General features: G+C 40.8%; 2 protein-coding genes across 2 annotated transcripts; one reads left to right on the top strand and one right to left on the bottom strand.

Annotated features, from left to right (window-relative positions):
- The first annotated feature begins 527 nt into the window (after positions 1-527).
- On the top strand, positions 528-4347 carry LOC129238833 (protein suppressor of forked). Its single transcript, XM_054874032.1, has 10 exons — positions 528-771; positions 851-1173; positions 1237-1512; positions 1617-1728; positions 1786-1977; positions 2530-2721; positions 2777-3190; positions 3261-3368; positions 3665-3956; positions 4035-4347. The coding sequence occupies exons 1-10, from the start codon at positions 739-741 to the stop codon at positions 4259-4261; spliced, it is 2169 nt and encodes a 722-aa protein (XP_054730007.1). The 5' UTR covers positions 528-738; the 3' UTR covers positions 4262-4347.
- A 1465-nt stretch (positions 4348-5812) lies between these two features.
- LOC129237992 (uncharacterized) lies at positions 5813-11869 on the bottom strand. The gene is made up of 6 exons (XM_054873017.1): positions 11246-11869; positions 10942-11166; positions 8110-8979; positions 7892-8044; positions 7379-7735; positions 5813-7308 (listed from the first exon to the last, which is right to left on the bottom strand). The coding sequence occupies exons 1-6, from the start codon at positions 11690-11692 to the stop codon at positions 6241-6243; spliced, it is 3120 nt and encodes a 1039-aa protein (XP_054728992.1). The 5' UTR covers positions 11693-11869; the 3' UTR covers positions 5813-6240.
- Between the last annotated feature and the right edge of the window lie 2938 nt (positions 11870-14807).

The raw sequence follows: 14807 nt of genomic DNA, 5'->3' as shown, positions 1-14807 counted from the left end.
GCCAACACATGTTTATTTATGCCAGTTGCAACATCTATTCGCCTCTTGCTAACGGATGGCGAAACGAATACGGCTTTAAGTAGATAATACAATATATATTTGTATCATCTTTGTTGCGATCAAGTTTTTCCATACATATTTGATATTTAATTTCGACATTTTTATATAAAACAGTTCACTTGTAAGAAAACTGTTTTTACAAAAATATGCTTATACCATAGACAAACAAGCTGAATTTCAGAAAAGATGTTGTGGAAAAGTTTGAATACAACTAAATTGGTATAAAGAATATGGGAATCTATATTTTCTATATTTTTAACTGATATTAGTAGTGTGTTAATATATTTGGATAGTTTTCTCCTTAAGATCATATGCTTGCATATTGCTTATAAAAGATATAAATACTTTATTGATTTTCCTCGAAAATTTAAGTTTCAACATATGGCATCATGCATTGGTGTGGTGAGTTTTAGATAGAGGATTTGACGTTCGTGACATTTCACATTTTTTATACATGCTAAGGCAAAGTTTACCTTCGCTTCTGGCGTCTTTTGCTAATTTCTAAAATTTGCGACAAATTAAGAAATATATTAGAAGAATACTATTGAAATTTCGCAAAACGAAGTGCAGTTTGTATACAATACGTGTTTTTGAGCGGGTATAACAATATATATATCTGTTGAGCGTCACTACAAAGGATAGCAACAGCCGCGTGTACCGGTACTTAAAGCAATAATCATGTCTGTACGGGAGCAAATTAAGATTGATATAGTAAGTAGAAGTCGCGAAATGCTTAAGATATATTTGCGAATATCTGAATTTTTTGTGAATATCCAAATTTTTCGTGCAGGAATGGGGCCACGAACGTTTGGTGCGGTCTCAACAGGTGGTGGAGATGCGTCCCTATGACATCGAATCGTGGTCTGTGTTGTTGCGTGAGGCACAAACTCGGCCGGTAAACGATGTACGCAGCTTGTATGAATCACTGGTGAATGTATTCCCGACTACAGCGCGTTATTGGAAAATCTACATCGAGCAGGAGATGAAGGGTAGAAATTTTGAACGTGTTGAAAAGTTGTTTCAGCGTTCTTTGGTAAAAATTTTAAATATCGACTTGTGGAAGTTATATCTGACTTATGTAAAGGAGACAAAAGCTGGGTTGAGCACGCACAAGTACGATTCTTTGTTACGACAAATTAATGCATTCAAAATTAAATTTGATTTTTTTTGTTATAGAGAAAAGCTTGCGCAGGCTTACGACTTTGCTCTAGAGAAAATTGGCATGGACTTGCATTCGTTTTCCATTTGGCAGGATTATATAAATTTTCTGCGCAGTGTTGAAGCAGTGGGTAGTTACGCGGAAAATCAAAAAATAACAGCTGTACGACGAGTTTATCAGAAAGCGGTGGTTACGCCCATAGTCGGCATCGAACAATTATGGAAAGACTATATTGCGTTCGAGCATAACATTAATCCAATAATATCGGAGAAGATGACTTTAGAGCGTTCTAAGTAGGTGCATGTTGTTGTTGTTGTTATTATTATTGTTGTTGTTGTAACAGCATAATATCTATTTGTGTAATTTCGATTTGTGTTATAAAAAAATCTGCCTGCAGGGACTATATGAACGCACGCCGAGTTGCCAAGGAGCTTGAAATACTCACCAAAGGACTGAATCGCAATTTACCTGCTGTACCACCAATGCTATCCAAAGAGGAAATGAAGCAGGTATATATGCCACACTAATATTTCCCCACTACAACTAATTATTTTTATGTATTTCAGGTTGAACTGTGGAAAAAATTTATTGCTTTTGAGAAATCAAATCCACTACGAACTGAGGATACAGCACTAATAACGCGTCGTGTCATGTTTGCAACGGAACAGTGCTTGTTGGTGCTCACTCATCATCCGGCGGTGTGGCATCAAGCCGCACAGTATCTCGATCAAAGCGCTCAAGCGTTAGCAGAAAAAGGCGTGCGTATTGTGTTGCATAAACTTATAATTGTATTTTTAGAATTTCACAGTTGCACCAGTATACTTTTACTGCCACTCCAACTTTACGACGCATTTGTGGAGTGCAATTTGCGGATGTTGCGAATTTACGGCGTTACTTTGCGCGCAACTATAAATAACTTACGACAGTGCTTACTTGTGCAAGACCGCAGTTATGCGGGAAAATATGCAAATAAAACGCTGTGTGATGCGTGCTATGCGCAACACAATATTATTACAAATCGTCCAACTACTTTCTTTTATTTATACAAAAAACTTGCCCACTGATGCTTGGTTGTATTGATGCAGTTGCATGTGATTTTTGTTAATTAAAACAAAGAAATAATTATACGAATTAAGAAAAATGCTCAGTTGCTATAAATGTGAAATAAATAGTTTTGTGTTCCGCTAATCATGCAAGTGCAATGATGCTTCCAACGACATCGCCCACTCACTGTGTTCACTTGTAAATACGAGACCACTTGTCTCATTCACTTAAAATTGTTGTAATACTCACTTTTTTCTCATCCACAGGATACGCAAGCTGCTAAAATTTTCGGCGATGAATGCGCTAACATATTAGAGCGTTCGATCAACGGCGTTTTAAACAAAAATGCTTTGCTCTACTTTGCTTATGCCGACTTCGAGGAGGGACGCATGAAGTACGATAAAGTGCATGCTATGTACAATAAATTGCTGTCCATACCGGATATTGATCCGACACTGGTATGCAATATGCGCTCGTTATGAAAACATTAAGCAATTTTCTACCCTTCCATAGGCTTATGTGCAATATATGAAATTTGCGCGTCGCGCGGAGGGAATCAAATCGGCGCGCGCTGTCTTCAAGAAAGCGCGTGAAGATGTGCGCTCACGCTATCACGTTTTCGTTGCCGCTGCTCTGATGGAATACTACTGTTCGAAGGATAAGGATATTGCTTTTCGTATTTTCGAACTTGGTTTGAAACGCTTTGGCGGTAGTCCAGAGTACGTCATGTGCTACATTGATTACTTGTCACATTTGAATGAGGATAATAACACGCGCGTGCTGTTTGAGCGCGTACTATCGTCAGGTGGCCTCACACCAACACTCAGTGTGGATGTGTGGAATCGCTTTCTGGAATTCGAGTCCAACATTGGCGATCTCTCGAGTATTGTAAAAGTGGAGCGACGGCGGAGCGCTGTGCTGGAAAATGTGAGTAATAGCTGGCGGTTAGAGGTTAGAGACTTGAGCTGGTTGTAAATTCTTCGCACTTTATTTACAGCTGAAGGAGTATGAAGGTAAGGAGACTGCACAGTTGGTGGATCGCTACAAATTTTTGGATCTTTATCCCTGCACAAGCGTTGAGCTGCGCTCTATCGGTTACACAGAGGTGAGTTGAAGTTTGCTACTACTGAATTGTACCAATAAAAAGGCTACACATTATTATTATTTGTATACGTTTGTAATTGAAACTTCAATGCTGCTTGCGCTGAAAACGCTAGAAAATTTACGTAAGTTTGCCAACTGGCTGCTTCAGCATTTTCTTTTCATGTCGTACGCTACAAATGCCCATAGCGTCACTCTCCTCACCTCATTAGAAGATTCTGCATAGTTTTCGAGTTATTGACAAATCATTTACTACATTTTAAATGTAACAGTTATTAACTGTCTCTATCGATCTTCCAGAATGTTGGTATCATGACGAATAAATCACTATCCGCCACAGCTGCTAAACCAGATGAACCCGATGTGGAACAGGTTGTCTCATTGCCACGCCCTGACTTCTCACAAATGATACCCTACAAGCCGAAAGTGAATTCGCATCCCGGCGAGCACCCGCTTGCAGGTGGCACCTTCCCACAGCCGCCCGCATTGGCTTCGCTATGTGCACAGCTGCCGCCGCCGGTCTCCTTCCGCGGCCCGTTTGTCTCCATTGAAATGCTTTTCGACATTTTCAACCGCATCAAGCTGCCAGATGGTGCGTGTTTTCTTTGCTGTTGTCAAACAAATTTGTTCATTTGCCAATTTATCACCATTTACAATTTGCCCTTTATAGCTGTTCCCCTGCCCGTCGGTGATCATGGTTGCGATACTAAACTCTTTGATCTGGCCAAGTCGGTGCATTGGATTGTCGATGACAGCGTGTGTACCGGCGATGCGGGTAGCCTGAAGCGACGGCGCATGCTGCCCGGCGGTGACGACAGCGATGAGGAGACGCAGACACCGGCGCCACCCGCCAATGACATATATCGTTTGCGACAGCAAAAACGATTCTCCAAATAAACTATGCATTAACACATTTTAATATAAATTTAAATATACTTATAGCTCTTGGAACTTAGTAAAAGCGCTGAATTTTACAACGTAAACGTAGTTTTGTCAAAATATAAGGTTGTCAAAAAAGTCTTGCGGTATTTCCGCCAGCTTGTCTTTGCAAGCGCGTAGTTCTAGTTGTATTCGTCGCATCGGTTAACGCTAGAGCTTTTTGGAAAGCTCTTTTCACGTGCTAACACGTGTTTGATTAATTGTTGTTTGCTTTTAGTCGTTCGTGAGTTATAGCGTCGCAAACATGGAGCAAAATAAAGAGAAAATACGGCATATTTTACAGTACTACTACGATAAAGGCAAAAATGCATCTCATGCTGCCAATAAAATTTGTGCAGTTTATGGACCCGATACAGTTTCCATTTCCACCGCACAACGATGGTTTCAACGTTTTCGTTCTGGTGCATAGGTGATCGAAGATGCGCCACGGTCCGGAAGGCCTGTCGTCGAAAATTGCGATAAAATCGCTGAATTGATCGAAAGAGACCGGCATAGTAGCAGCCGTAGCATCGGCCAAGAGTTGGGCATGAGTCATCAAACCGTTATAAACCATTTGAAGAACCTTGGATTCAAAAAGAAGCTCGATGTATGGGTGCCACACGACTTGACGTAAAAAAACATTTTTGCTCGTATGGATGCATGCGAATCGCTTCTGAATCGCAACAAAATCGACCCGTTTTTGAAGCGGATGGTGACTGGCGATGAAAAGTGGGTCACTTACGACAACGTGAAGCGCAAACGGTCGTGGTCGAAAAGCGGTGAAGCTGCCCAGACGGTGGCCAAGCCTGGATTGACGGCCAGGAAGGTTCTTCTGTGTGTTTGGTGGGATTGGCAGGGAATCATCCACTATGAGCTGCTCCCCTATGGCCAAACGCTCAATTCGGACCTGTACTGTCAACAACTGGACCGTTTGAATGCAGCACTCATGCAGAAGAGGCCATCTTTGATCAACAGAGGCCGAATTGTCTTCCATCAGGACAACGCCAGGCCACACACATCTTTGGTGACGCGCTAGAAGCTCCGGGAGCTCGGATGGGAGGTTCTTTTGCATCCACCGTATAGTCCGAATCTCACACGAAGTGATTACCACCTATTTCTGTCCATGGCGAACGAGCTTGGTAGTCGGAAGTTGTCCACAAGAGAGTCCTGTGAAAATTGGCTCTCCGAGTTTTTTGACAATAGGGAAGCGAGCTTTTATAAGAGGGGCATTCTGAAGTTGGCATCTCGTTGGGAACTCGTCATCGAACAAAACGGCGCATATTTGACTTAAATCGCATTATTTTAACCAATTTTATGAACAATTGAAAATTCAATAAAAATACCGCAAGACTTTTTTGACAACCTTATATTTATTTTTTATTAATACTTAACAAAATGCTACAGGCAATGAAAGGCAATACTTAAATTAGACAAAAAATTTCCTATAATTGTATAATTGTTTGGTAAGTAGGCTGATTTTTAATTGACTATAAAAGTAGCTTAGAAATTTTATGAAAATCAGAAGTGGGATATAATTGTTCGGCTCGAACAATATAAGCAGCAGAGTTCAGTTAAAGGGTTAATCCGCAAGGGATGTAATAAAACATTCGTTCAATTTAATACTAATTTTTAAGTTTCGGTTTAAGTCCAGGCGCATTCAATGGATAAAAAAAATCTAATCAGCCGGATTATTGCTATCACATTTAATAGATTCGCCTTGGTTTAAGTAATATTTTCTATAAAGAGAAATTTCTAAAAAATTCCTTCTGACAACACTATCCGTGGCGATGTCTCGTCTGTTCTCTATGCAGGCTTTCTTCCAGTTGTTTTTGTTGTTTTAACTGGTAACGCGTTAGTTGTAGCCGTTATTGCGTGTGAAATTCCACAAAGTATTGTATAATGTTGACTACAGCAAGAGTGGCAGCCCGGTGGGTTATATACATTTAAATCATGGTAGCTCAACCAGTTTTCTCCTTCTCATCTTTTTCATGCCCTCCATTCTTCTTCGCTCGGTCCTTTGCAAACTCGGTGGGGTGATGCCGTCTGCGATGTTTGTACAGCCCCGCGAACTGTGCAAACTGCTGGCAGCACATTTTACACTTGTATCGCTTCACATCCGAGTGCAGCAACATGTGCGCATAGTAGCTTGATCCCACCCCAAAGTCCTTGCCGCAGATAGGGCACACCTTTTCGCGTATATTCATGTGTGTGCGCATGTGACGCTCGCATTCGAAGGCTGTGTAGAATGCCTTGCCGCACAGCTCACATGGATGATCGCGTTGATTGCTATGACGCTTAATGTGCTGGTTGAGCTTACTGCCGCTTACGTAGCACGCACCACATTGGTCGCATATGAAAGGACGGCTCTTGGTGTGCGAGCGTTCGTGTAAGCGCAGCGTGGCGGCATCAAAGAACTTTTTCGGACATTTCGCGCAGGCGTGTGTGCGTTGATTGGTATGTCGCTTAAGGTGGCATTTTAGATTGCGCAGCATGGTGAAACTCATGCCGCAAATGTGGCAGACGTTGGCAAGTGCAGCGGCTTTCTTTTCGGGCACCGTTTCCGGCGTGCGCGTTGAGCTATCGACTTTACGTCTGCTTTTGTTGCTGTGCTCTTTTCGCATATGACGCTCTATTTCAGTATGTTTCTTGTATTGCACGCCACATTTTGGGCAAATGAAAGGTGCCACATGTGGATCTAAGAAATTTAGTAGTTTATAGTACTCATAGCAGGGTTTGTATATTTCGCCTTGCTGTTCGGCAGCAAAACGACGCTCCTTCTCGATCCGATAGGTGCAGCGAAATTCAACAATTCGCTGTTTAAGCTTCAGTGGTGAGATATTTATATTGTGAGCTTCACGTAACTTGTCGCTCATCGATTTGAAAAGCCCTTGACGCAAACAGCGACGCTTGAACTGGGTATGCTGGGTATTCCACAGTTGCGGATACTCGTCATATACCTTGATAATTTTCTGATTTTGCTGCTTGGTGAGCAAGAGTTTTGGCGCATCGCTAGCCTGCTCTGTCAGCTGCAAACAAACGTTATTTTAGAACGAATATAATTTCTATTTTCCGCCCCCCTTATATAATATTACGTACCACTTGACCCAAAAAAGCGAAATCATCGTAGAAACACCATCTCGTACCTCCACCTTCCACCTGGATGCGTTGCCGCTCACGCTTGTAATATTTAACATAGTCGTGCATTTTGCGATGCACTGTGGTCCAGGTGTAACGCATTTGGAAGTGTGAGTTTAGTTGTGACGTCATTTGGCGCCAGGCATTGCGACGTCGTTCACGTGTGCTGAAGTCTGCGTGGTCGGGGTCCCAAAGCATTGGATATTGCTCATAGAGCCGGATCAGCTTGTGCGTTTGATCGGGCGTGAGCCGAGCAAAGGACTCTGTTTCGACAATATCCGCATCATTGTCTGCCTCAACTTCATTTTGATCATCAAACTGAAATAGAAATTTTAGAAATAAGTGAAGATGCTTAAATCAAGAGTACTTTTTCATTCCGTTTAGTCAAACTTATACCGGGGCAGGTACCAGAACTTTTTTCACAATATTATGATACCGTCCTCCTTAACTTATATCGAAGAATAGTATACTCACATCTCGTAAAATACCGGAATCGCCATTCGAGGAATCATATTCCTCCGAAATCATTTTTTCATCCGCCATGCCCACTACATCTAGGGGGCTATTGCTCATATTCGCGCTCATCGTAGATGTGCTTACCTCTGGTTCTTGGGTATTGAAATTGTACTGAAAATGTAGAAAATTTCGTAAAATACTGCTAAGTAAATTCTGTACCCTTAGACACCACTTACCGCCCTCGGCAGCTCTATTACTTCCAAAATTTCTATTTCGTTTCTTTTTCGTATTTTGTTTCTCTTTTCTAACATAGGCTCCATCTCTGCATTTGTGTGATAACCAGAGGGCACTTCCAGCGTAGGAGCTGCTATTTCAGTCGCTTCTAAGTTTTCCTCATTTTGTTGGAAAGTTGTCGTATCTGTCTGGGTGAGGTATGCGCTTCCAATCTTTGGCATTTCAATTTCTAATTTATTCCCACAGCACTCCAACTTATTTGCTGCAAGTGTTTTCGCGGGTGGCATGCCGGCCACATTCTCCATTGCCACTTCGAAACTTACTTGCTCTGAGCTCATGCATTGTAGGAATTTTATTTCCTCATCATTCTTTGCTACTTCCGTGTTTTCTTTCTTTTCACTGACTTTCTCTGCCTCTGCATCCTCCACTTCTTCTACACTTTCTTTGTTTTCTTTGCTGTGCATATACTCCTCGTTTTGTGCCACATTGCCTTCTGAGCTTGCGCAACATTTTGTCGCATCTTTGCAAATCCTATTGCAAATCTTACACAGCTGCGGCTCGATGTGCTCCTTCAAAAATCGCAGCCGCTCATAGAATTCAAAGGAGGTCGTGTACGGTTGACCCTCCAAATGGCTTTTCAGTTCTTCGAGCTTCGCGAGGCGGCACCGTTTTCGCAGCATATTCAGTCGACGTTGCACGGCGTGTGGTTTGAGATTTATTCCATGTTGCTTCAATTCGAGACTGATGCTGCGGTATGCCTTCGCTTGCGTCTCGGATTTTAGATCGATTTTATGTTGCTTATGCCAGAGCTCGGGAAATTTCTCATAGATCTCGATTAATTTCTCGGTTTTGAGACGTTGAAGGGCGGGGTTCTGTAAAGTAAATGAAAAAAGTATGAAAAATATTCATAAATTATTAAATGCTAGATAACGTATGGATACAAATGCTGCCGAATAAGGGTGATTGCAACCTTTACTGTATGTTACGGAACTTTGACGTCAGGATATTGACTACTTTGCGCGAAGAAAGTAAAGCTAATTTCATCGATCAGGTCATGCCACCGGTGTGAAATTTGGAGTTTGCTACCCCAAGAGGCTGATGACTCTGTCCGTTGTTGTTGCAGCAGCAGAAGACATTTCTGGTATATTTTGCTTGAAAAGCATTCATCTATCCCCGTGAGGATTTTGGTGCCTTGCGGTAATCTTCTATTTGACCGCACTAGCTTGTAGATAGAAGCAATAGTATTGAGTAATTTTCTTCTGCTAAGCTACCGTGCCAAAACTACGGCAGATTTCTGTTGGATTCACGGACCACGGTTGCAGACATGGTACCAAAGTCCTTGCGAGGGGCATCATTTGAGCTCTTCAAAAATCACCGAATTAAACGCTCAATCACACTTCCTTAACCGTGGTTGCCAAAGTTCACTGATTGGCTCTTTTGCAGACGAGTTTTTGTGAGAGACAACAGCTACATATGCATCTTGGCGAATGCCGGACATGCAACCATCTGTGCAACAATCTGGGAAGGTCCACTAAGACAATATATAGGGTTTTCCAAACAGGTGTTATTTTGATATTCAAAGAAAAATGCTTTTTTTTAATAAAAGGTGGTTCAGTTACAAGGACCGGTATTGATTTTGAATAAAAATACAATTTTTTTTTGGGAATTATTGTCATTTCTCTTTATTATGATAATATTGGTATGACGGCGGCACACCTCCATCCGATGGTCCAAATTTTCGATGACGCTGAGGTATAATTGAGGTTCTATGCCGTTAATGTGCCGAATTATCGTATCCTTTAGCTCTTGAATTGTTGCTCGTTATCGGCGTACACCTTTTCTTTCAAATAACCCCAAAGAAAGAAGTCCAGCGTTGTCAAATCACATTATCTTGGCGGCCAATTGACATAGCCGCGACGTGAGATTATTCGGCCATCAAATTTTTCGCGCAAAAGAGCCATTGTTTCATTAGCTGTGTGATCAGTGGCACCGTCCTGTTGAAGCCACATATCGTCCACATCCACATCTTCCAATTCGGGCCATAAAAAGTTCGTTATCATCTCACGATAGCGAACACCATTTGTAACTCCTGACCGGCCTCATTTTGGAAAAAATACGGCCCAATGATGCCGCCGGCCCATAAGCCGCACCAAACAGTCACTCTTTGTGGGTGCATTGGTTTTTCGGCAATCACTCTTGGATTATAATTCGCCCAAATGCGGCAATTCTGCTTATTGACGAATCCACTGAGGGGAAAATGTGCCTCATCACTGAAGATGATTTTCTTCGAAAATTGGTCATTCACTGTTGCCATTTCCTGTCATCATTCTGACCATTGACGACGCTTGAAATGGTCAAGAGGCTTTAGTTCTTGAGTCAATTGCACCTTGTAAGCGTGTAAATGCAAGTCTTTATGCAAATCTCGGATGCTCTTAGAAATCTACGGCTCTGACGCAGCAGTTTCTAAAGACCAGGTCTTTTTCTATACTGACTGCTGGACCCCTCGGACTATCAATGCGAAAACATGGCAATCACGGAGAGGCTTCGGCCTTATGAATGTCGTCATCAAATATCGATCACTACCTATCGCAGGCGAAAAACTCGAATCCTCTCTTGAGACCCAGGTACCACTGGCATACTTAGGATACTCCGAAAAGGTCATTGTCGACTTACATATATCCTAAACTTTCGGTCAAATATCTAAATGTACTCCCAAAAATAAAATAAATAAAATAAACAAAACATGTTTTTATCTTATGAATGAAGAAAGGCGGAAGATGCACAATGGCCTAAGCTTTGGGCTACATGTAATGAATTAACATTAATTTACATACCTCAACCCGTTTTTTCATAAACACCGCCATGGTGTCTGTTTGTGCGCTATTCACTGTCATGCCTTCGGTTTCATCCCCCCGCGTCTTCTCCACACACAACTTGCTATCAACTTCTGCTGCGCCTAAACTACTTGTCGTGCTAATGAGCGTCTCTTCGAAGTCCGTAGCTAAGCGGAGAGCGATGTCAAAAGAGCGTGACAATGCGCTTTGCTCATTTTCATAAACCTTTTTTGTATAGAAATATTAAAAATCGAAAATTAAATTTTTCTTCGCTTCCTCTTCACCCAATCACGCGTTTACTCACTGCTGTTGCTTGACATGACCCACTTTCTGCCAAAGCAGCCACTGCTACCTCCACTTCTCCTCCGATTTCCCACACTGTGTCTGCTGCTGATTCAATGTTTTCACCTCCAAATTCAGTATTGTTGTTCGTTGAGCTTATTCGCTCCGCTACCGCCGCCCAACGAGTAGGTAAAGTCTCACAACTTTCGTTTGTCGTTGTATCTGGCAGTGAGGCATGCGCCTCTGCGGTCCAATCGTAATGCCAGATATCCATATGCTCGGCAAACTCGGAAAGCGTACAGAGAGGTCGCTCCTCGCAGAGCAGACATTCGATGGCGAAGAGTTCGCCGACACAGTCCCAAACAAACACTTCACCACATTTTAAACGTTGCTGGCTTAATTGATATGTTGGCATTGTTGTTGCATGCGTGGCCGTCGCGCAAGCGCCACCAATGGGTTCGTTAAACATAACAAATTTCGATTGTTTGGAAGTAAATAAAGACTAAAAATTAAACTTTCCCTGCGGCATACCAAAAACGATTTCTAAGAATGTCTACTTCACTTATAAATCCGATTTGATGACGTCGCACTTAAATTTAGAAAAAGAATACAAACAAAGTTTGTATTGAACGCAGCTTAACCATGCCAATCAGCGCACACACAGAAATATTGTCCCGATCACGATGACAGAGCGACGATGACTACGGTAAAGTGCGCCAGTTGAGGCTGAGATTGGTGAAAATCACTGGCTCGAATAGTGCGGAGAAGCAGACACAAAAAAAAAAAATAAGAAACGACACTCGACTACGTGTAATGGGCCAACTGGCCGTAGCCGAAAACGGGAACCACAGCGACCGCACACGCAATAAAAGGGCGGCAGTAGGGGAAAGTAACTCTAACGAAGCCACCAAATGAAATCACAAAATCATAACAAAGCCAATACCACAAAATCAACGGGGCAAACAAAAGGCCTACAAACAAAAAAAAAACCCAGCACGGGGGACGTCAACGGAGCAGAGTTGAATGAACGAAGAAGCAGAGGAGAAGAGCAGAGTGGCCGGTAAACAACAGGTATTTGAATGCTGTGGCTGGTTGACTGGCGGCAGCAACAGGTAGCGTGCCAACCGACTACCGGCTTAAGACAATGCCGAAGAGCCAGACTCGTTGCCAATAAAAGCCAATTGGTGACACATACACAAACACGCACGCATGTGTTGAAATGCCTTTCTCGTTGGCTGTGTGTAGGCAAAAGGGCTAAGTGGCTTTATATTTACCTACAATTTGTTTACTCTAAACGTTTGCATACAGTGCTTTACAAAATTAAATGGACCGCAGATTCCTTTACTTGTTTATGCCATACAAATTTTCTATAGCTGCTTTTGATTCACCACTTTCCTGCACGCCAAGCGAAACATTTCTATGTAAAAGCAACAAAAGTTTAGCGGTATTCAAGCAGCTTGTGCCACCAGTGCTTCCAAGTTTAAGTAGGAATATTGTTTAACTAAATTTGCCTGCCAAATTTAATCGTTCTCTGTTTATTTGTATAATATACTTTAAGATACATTTGGTCTCGTTTGCGTTTCTTTGATCACAACAAAATGCTTTACAATTTTTTTCTTCTTTTTTGATTTTTTCGATACTTTTGTATTTGGAATTAATAGTTGTAATGTGGGACGACTTTGACAGGTGATTAGGCCGAGTTTTTACCACATTTTGTGGTGGGCGTTTTGATGTTGTCTCCTAAACGGGAGATCTCTGTTGCCTTCTTATGGCTTAGAAGCTGATTTTGATAACAGAACTGAAAACGGTAGTTTGACATTGCCAGGCAAAAGCCAAATACAATTTAAGTTCCTTTTAATGACACAGTACTCACTACCTGATTTCTTTATGTTAAACTTTAGAGTTTACAAAATTTTTGGCTGTTTCTCTCCAGTTCTTTACGTGCGTCTTTTTCAGGCCACTGATGACTTGGTCTAGCCAGTGCACTTTTGGCCGTCCTCGTGCCTTCGAAACCAGAGGATTATAAGTGGATTATAAATTTAATATTTAGTATTTTTAAAAGTAAAAAAAAATCCAATTTCTGCATAGAGTTAAATAATTTTAAGTTAAGTCTTATAGGTGTACTTAAACAGTTGATTACACTGGTTTACAGCCAAAATGCACCAGAGACGCCGTTATGAAATTCCTATGTAAAATCACCGTCTGATTCCGAAAATCAAGGTTATTTTTTATTCTATGGTAACGTTTTTGAGATATTTACGAATTACCGTTATTTCAAAAAAACAAAAAATTGGGCCCACTTAATCATATATATCTCGAAAACGAATTGAGCGATTCCAAAACCGTTTAAAGCTTTTAAAAGGTAATAAAATTTCCTATAAACTGTGTGTAAAACACTTTTTGCTAGGCCCTGCAGATTCAAAGATAACGAACTATCATAACGGATTTTTTAAATTTTTTTAGTAAAAATATAAAAAAATTTGTACTTTGAGAGAAAGGATCTCGAAAACTTTTTACTTTTTCGTGTATTTTTTGTTTTCACTCTAAGCTCTGTTTTATTACAAAAAAAATAAACTTTGATTAAACAAAATCGATGAACTAATACAAAAGTTACAAGCATTCAAGTAAATATATCCATATAGTAAAACTTAAGTATCCTACAAATAATAGCATATGTACTGTATGTATTCTGTCTTAACTCTATGATCTTATTTTATAATTGAAAAAGTTATGTGTCTTGTTTTGACGCTTATTTATATAAGGATCGGTTTCTCTTATGAGAAACCAACAGTAGTCACCCATCAAAGCGACATCCCAGAATCCTTGATACCGACTTTCAATCATTTTCATTTGCTGGTGAAACCTTTCGCCATGCTCGTCACTTTCGTCGCCAAGATTTTGCGGGAAAAAATTTAAATGGGAGTGCATAAAATGAATTTTTAAAGACATATTTACTCCTGAAAGAAAATTAAAAAAGGAATTAGATAAATACATAAGTGACACATTAGCATATAATTTTCTTAGGCTGGGTTAATCTTCCAATTCAGAACAAATTTTGGTCGTTCTTGTTTGTTCGGAGCAGGGCAATAAATTCAGATTAAGGGCTATATATTCTCATGTAAATTTAAAAATTTGCTTTCAAATTTTTTGTTTAGTTTTAAAGTTAACTGAGAAAACGGTCTTATATACATATATATATATATATATAACGGTCTTATATATGTTTTTTATTTACCCATTTCCGCATTGTTTTTGATTAAATCGTTCTCTATCAGCTCGAAGGACTTTTGTGTTTGCCTAAAAAAGAAGTAACGACCTTTTCAAAAGAGTCCCACGCCGCTGCCTCCACTGGTGACAATAGTTCTTTGAAATGGGTATTGGCCGTTATTTTCCTTATTTGCGGCCCCACAAAAATCCCTTCGTTTATTTTTGCTTCTGAAATCTGTGGAAAGATTGTTTTCAAATAATGAAAAGCTTCGCCTTCTTTGTCCAAAGCCTTGACAAAGTTTTTGATAAGGCCGAGCTTGATGTGGAGCGGAGTATGAGTATTTTATGTTATCCACCCCAACTTGAAACGCGATTCG

This window comes from Anastrepha obliqua, chromosome 2, assembly GCF_027943255.1.
Source record: "Anastrepha obliqua isolate idAnaObli1 chromosome 2, idAnaObli1_1.0, whole genome shotgun sequence".
Classification (NCBI taxonomy): Eukaryota; Metazoa; Arthropoda; class Insecta; order Diptera; family Tephritidae; genus Anastrepha; species Anastrepha obliqua.
Note: the sequence above shows the minus strand (reverse complement) of the source record. Positions and strands in the feature narration are given on the sequence as shown.

Excerpts from the sequence above, each read along its gene's own strand:
- LOC129238833 (XM_054874032.1), top strand. The coding sequence starts at position 739 with ATGTCTGTACGGGAGCAAATTAAGATTGATATA. Across the intron at positions 772-850 it reads AGCAAATTAAGATTGATATA|GAATGGGGCCACGAACGTTT; the intron begins GTAAGTAGAAGT and ends TTTTTCGTGCAG. Across the intron at positions 1,729-1,785 it reads CCAAAGAGGAAATGAAGCAG|GTTGAACTGTGGAAAAAATT; the intron begins GTATATATGCCA and ends TATGTATTTCAG.
- LOC129237992 (XM_054873017.1), bottom strand. The coding sequence starts at position 11,692 with ATGTTTAACGAACCCATTGGTGGCGCTTGCGCGACGGCCACGCATGCA. Across the intron at positions 8,980-10,941 it reads TTATGAAAAAACGGGTTGAG|AACCCCGCCCTTCAACGTCT; the intron begins GTATGTAAATTA and ends TTTACTTTACAG. Across the intron at positions 7,309-7,378 it reads TCGCTTTTTTGGGTCAAGTG|CTGACAGAGCAGGCTAGCGA; the intron begins GTACGTAATATT and ends GTTTGTTTGCAG.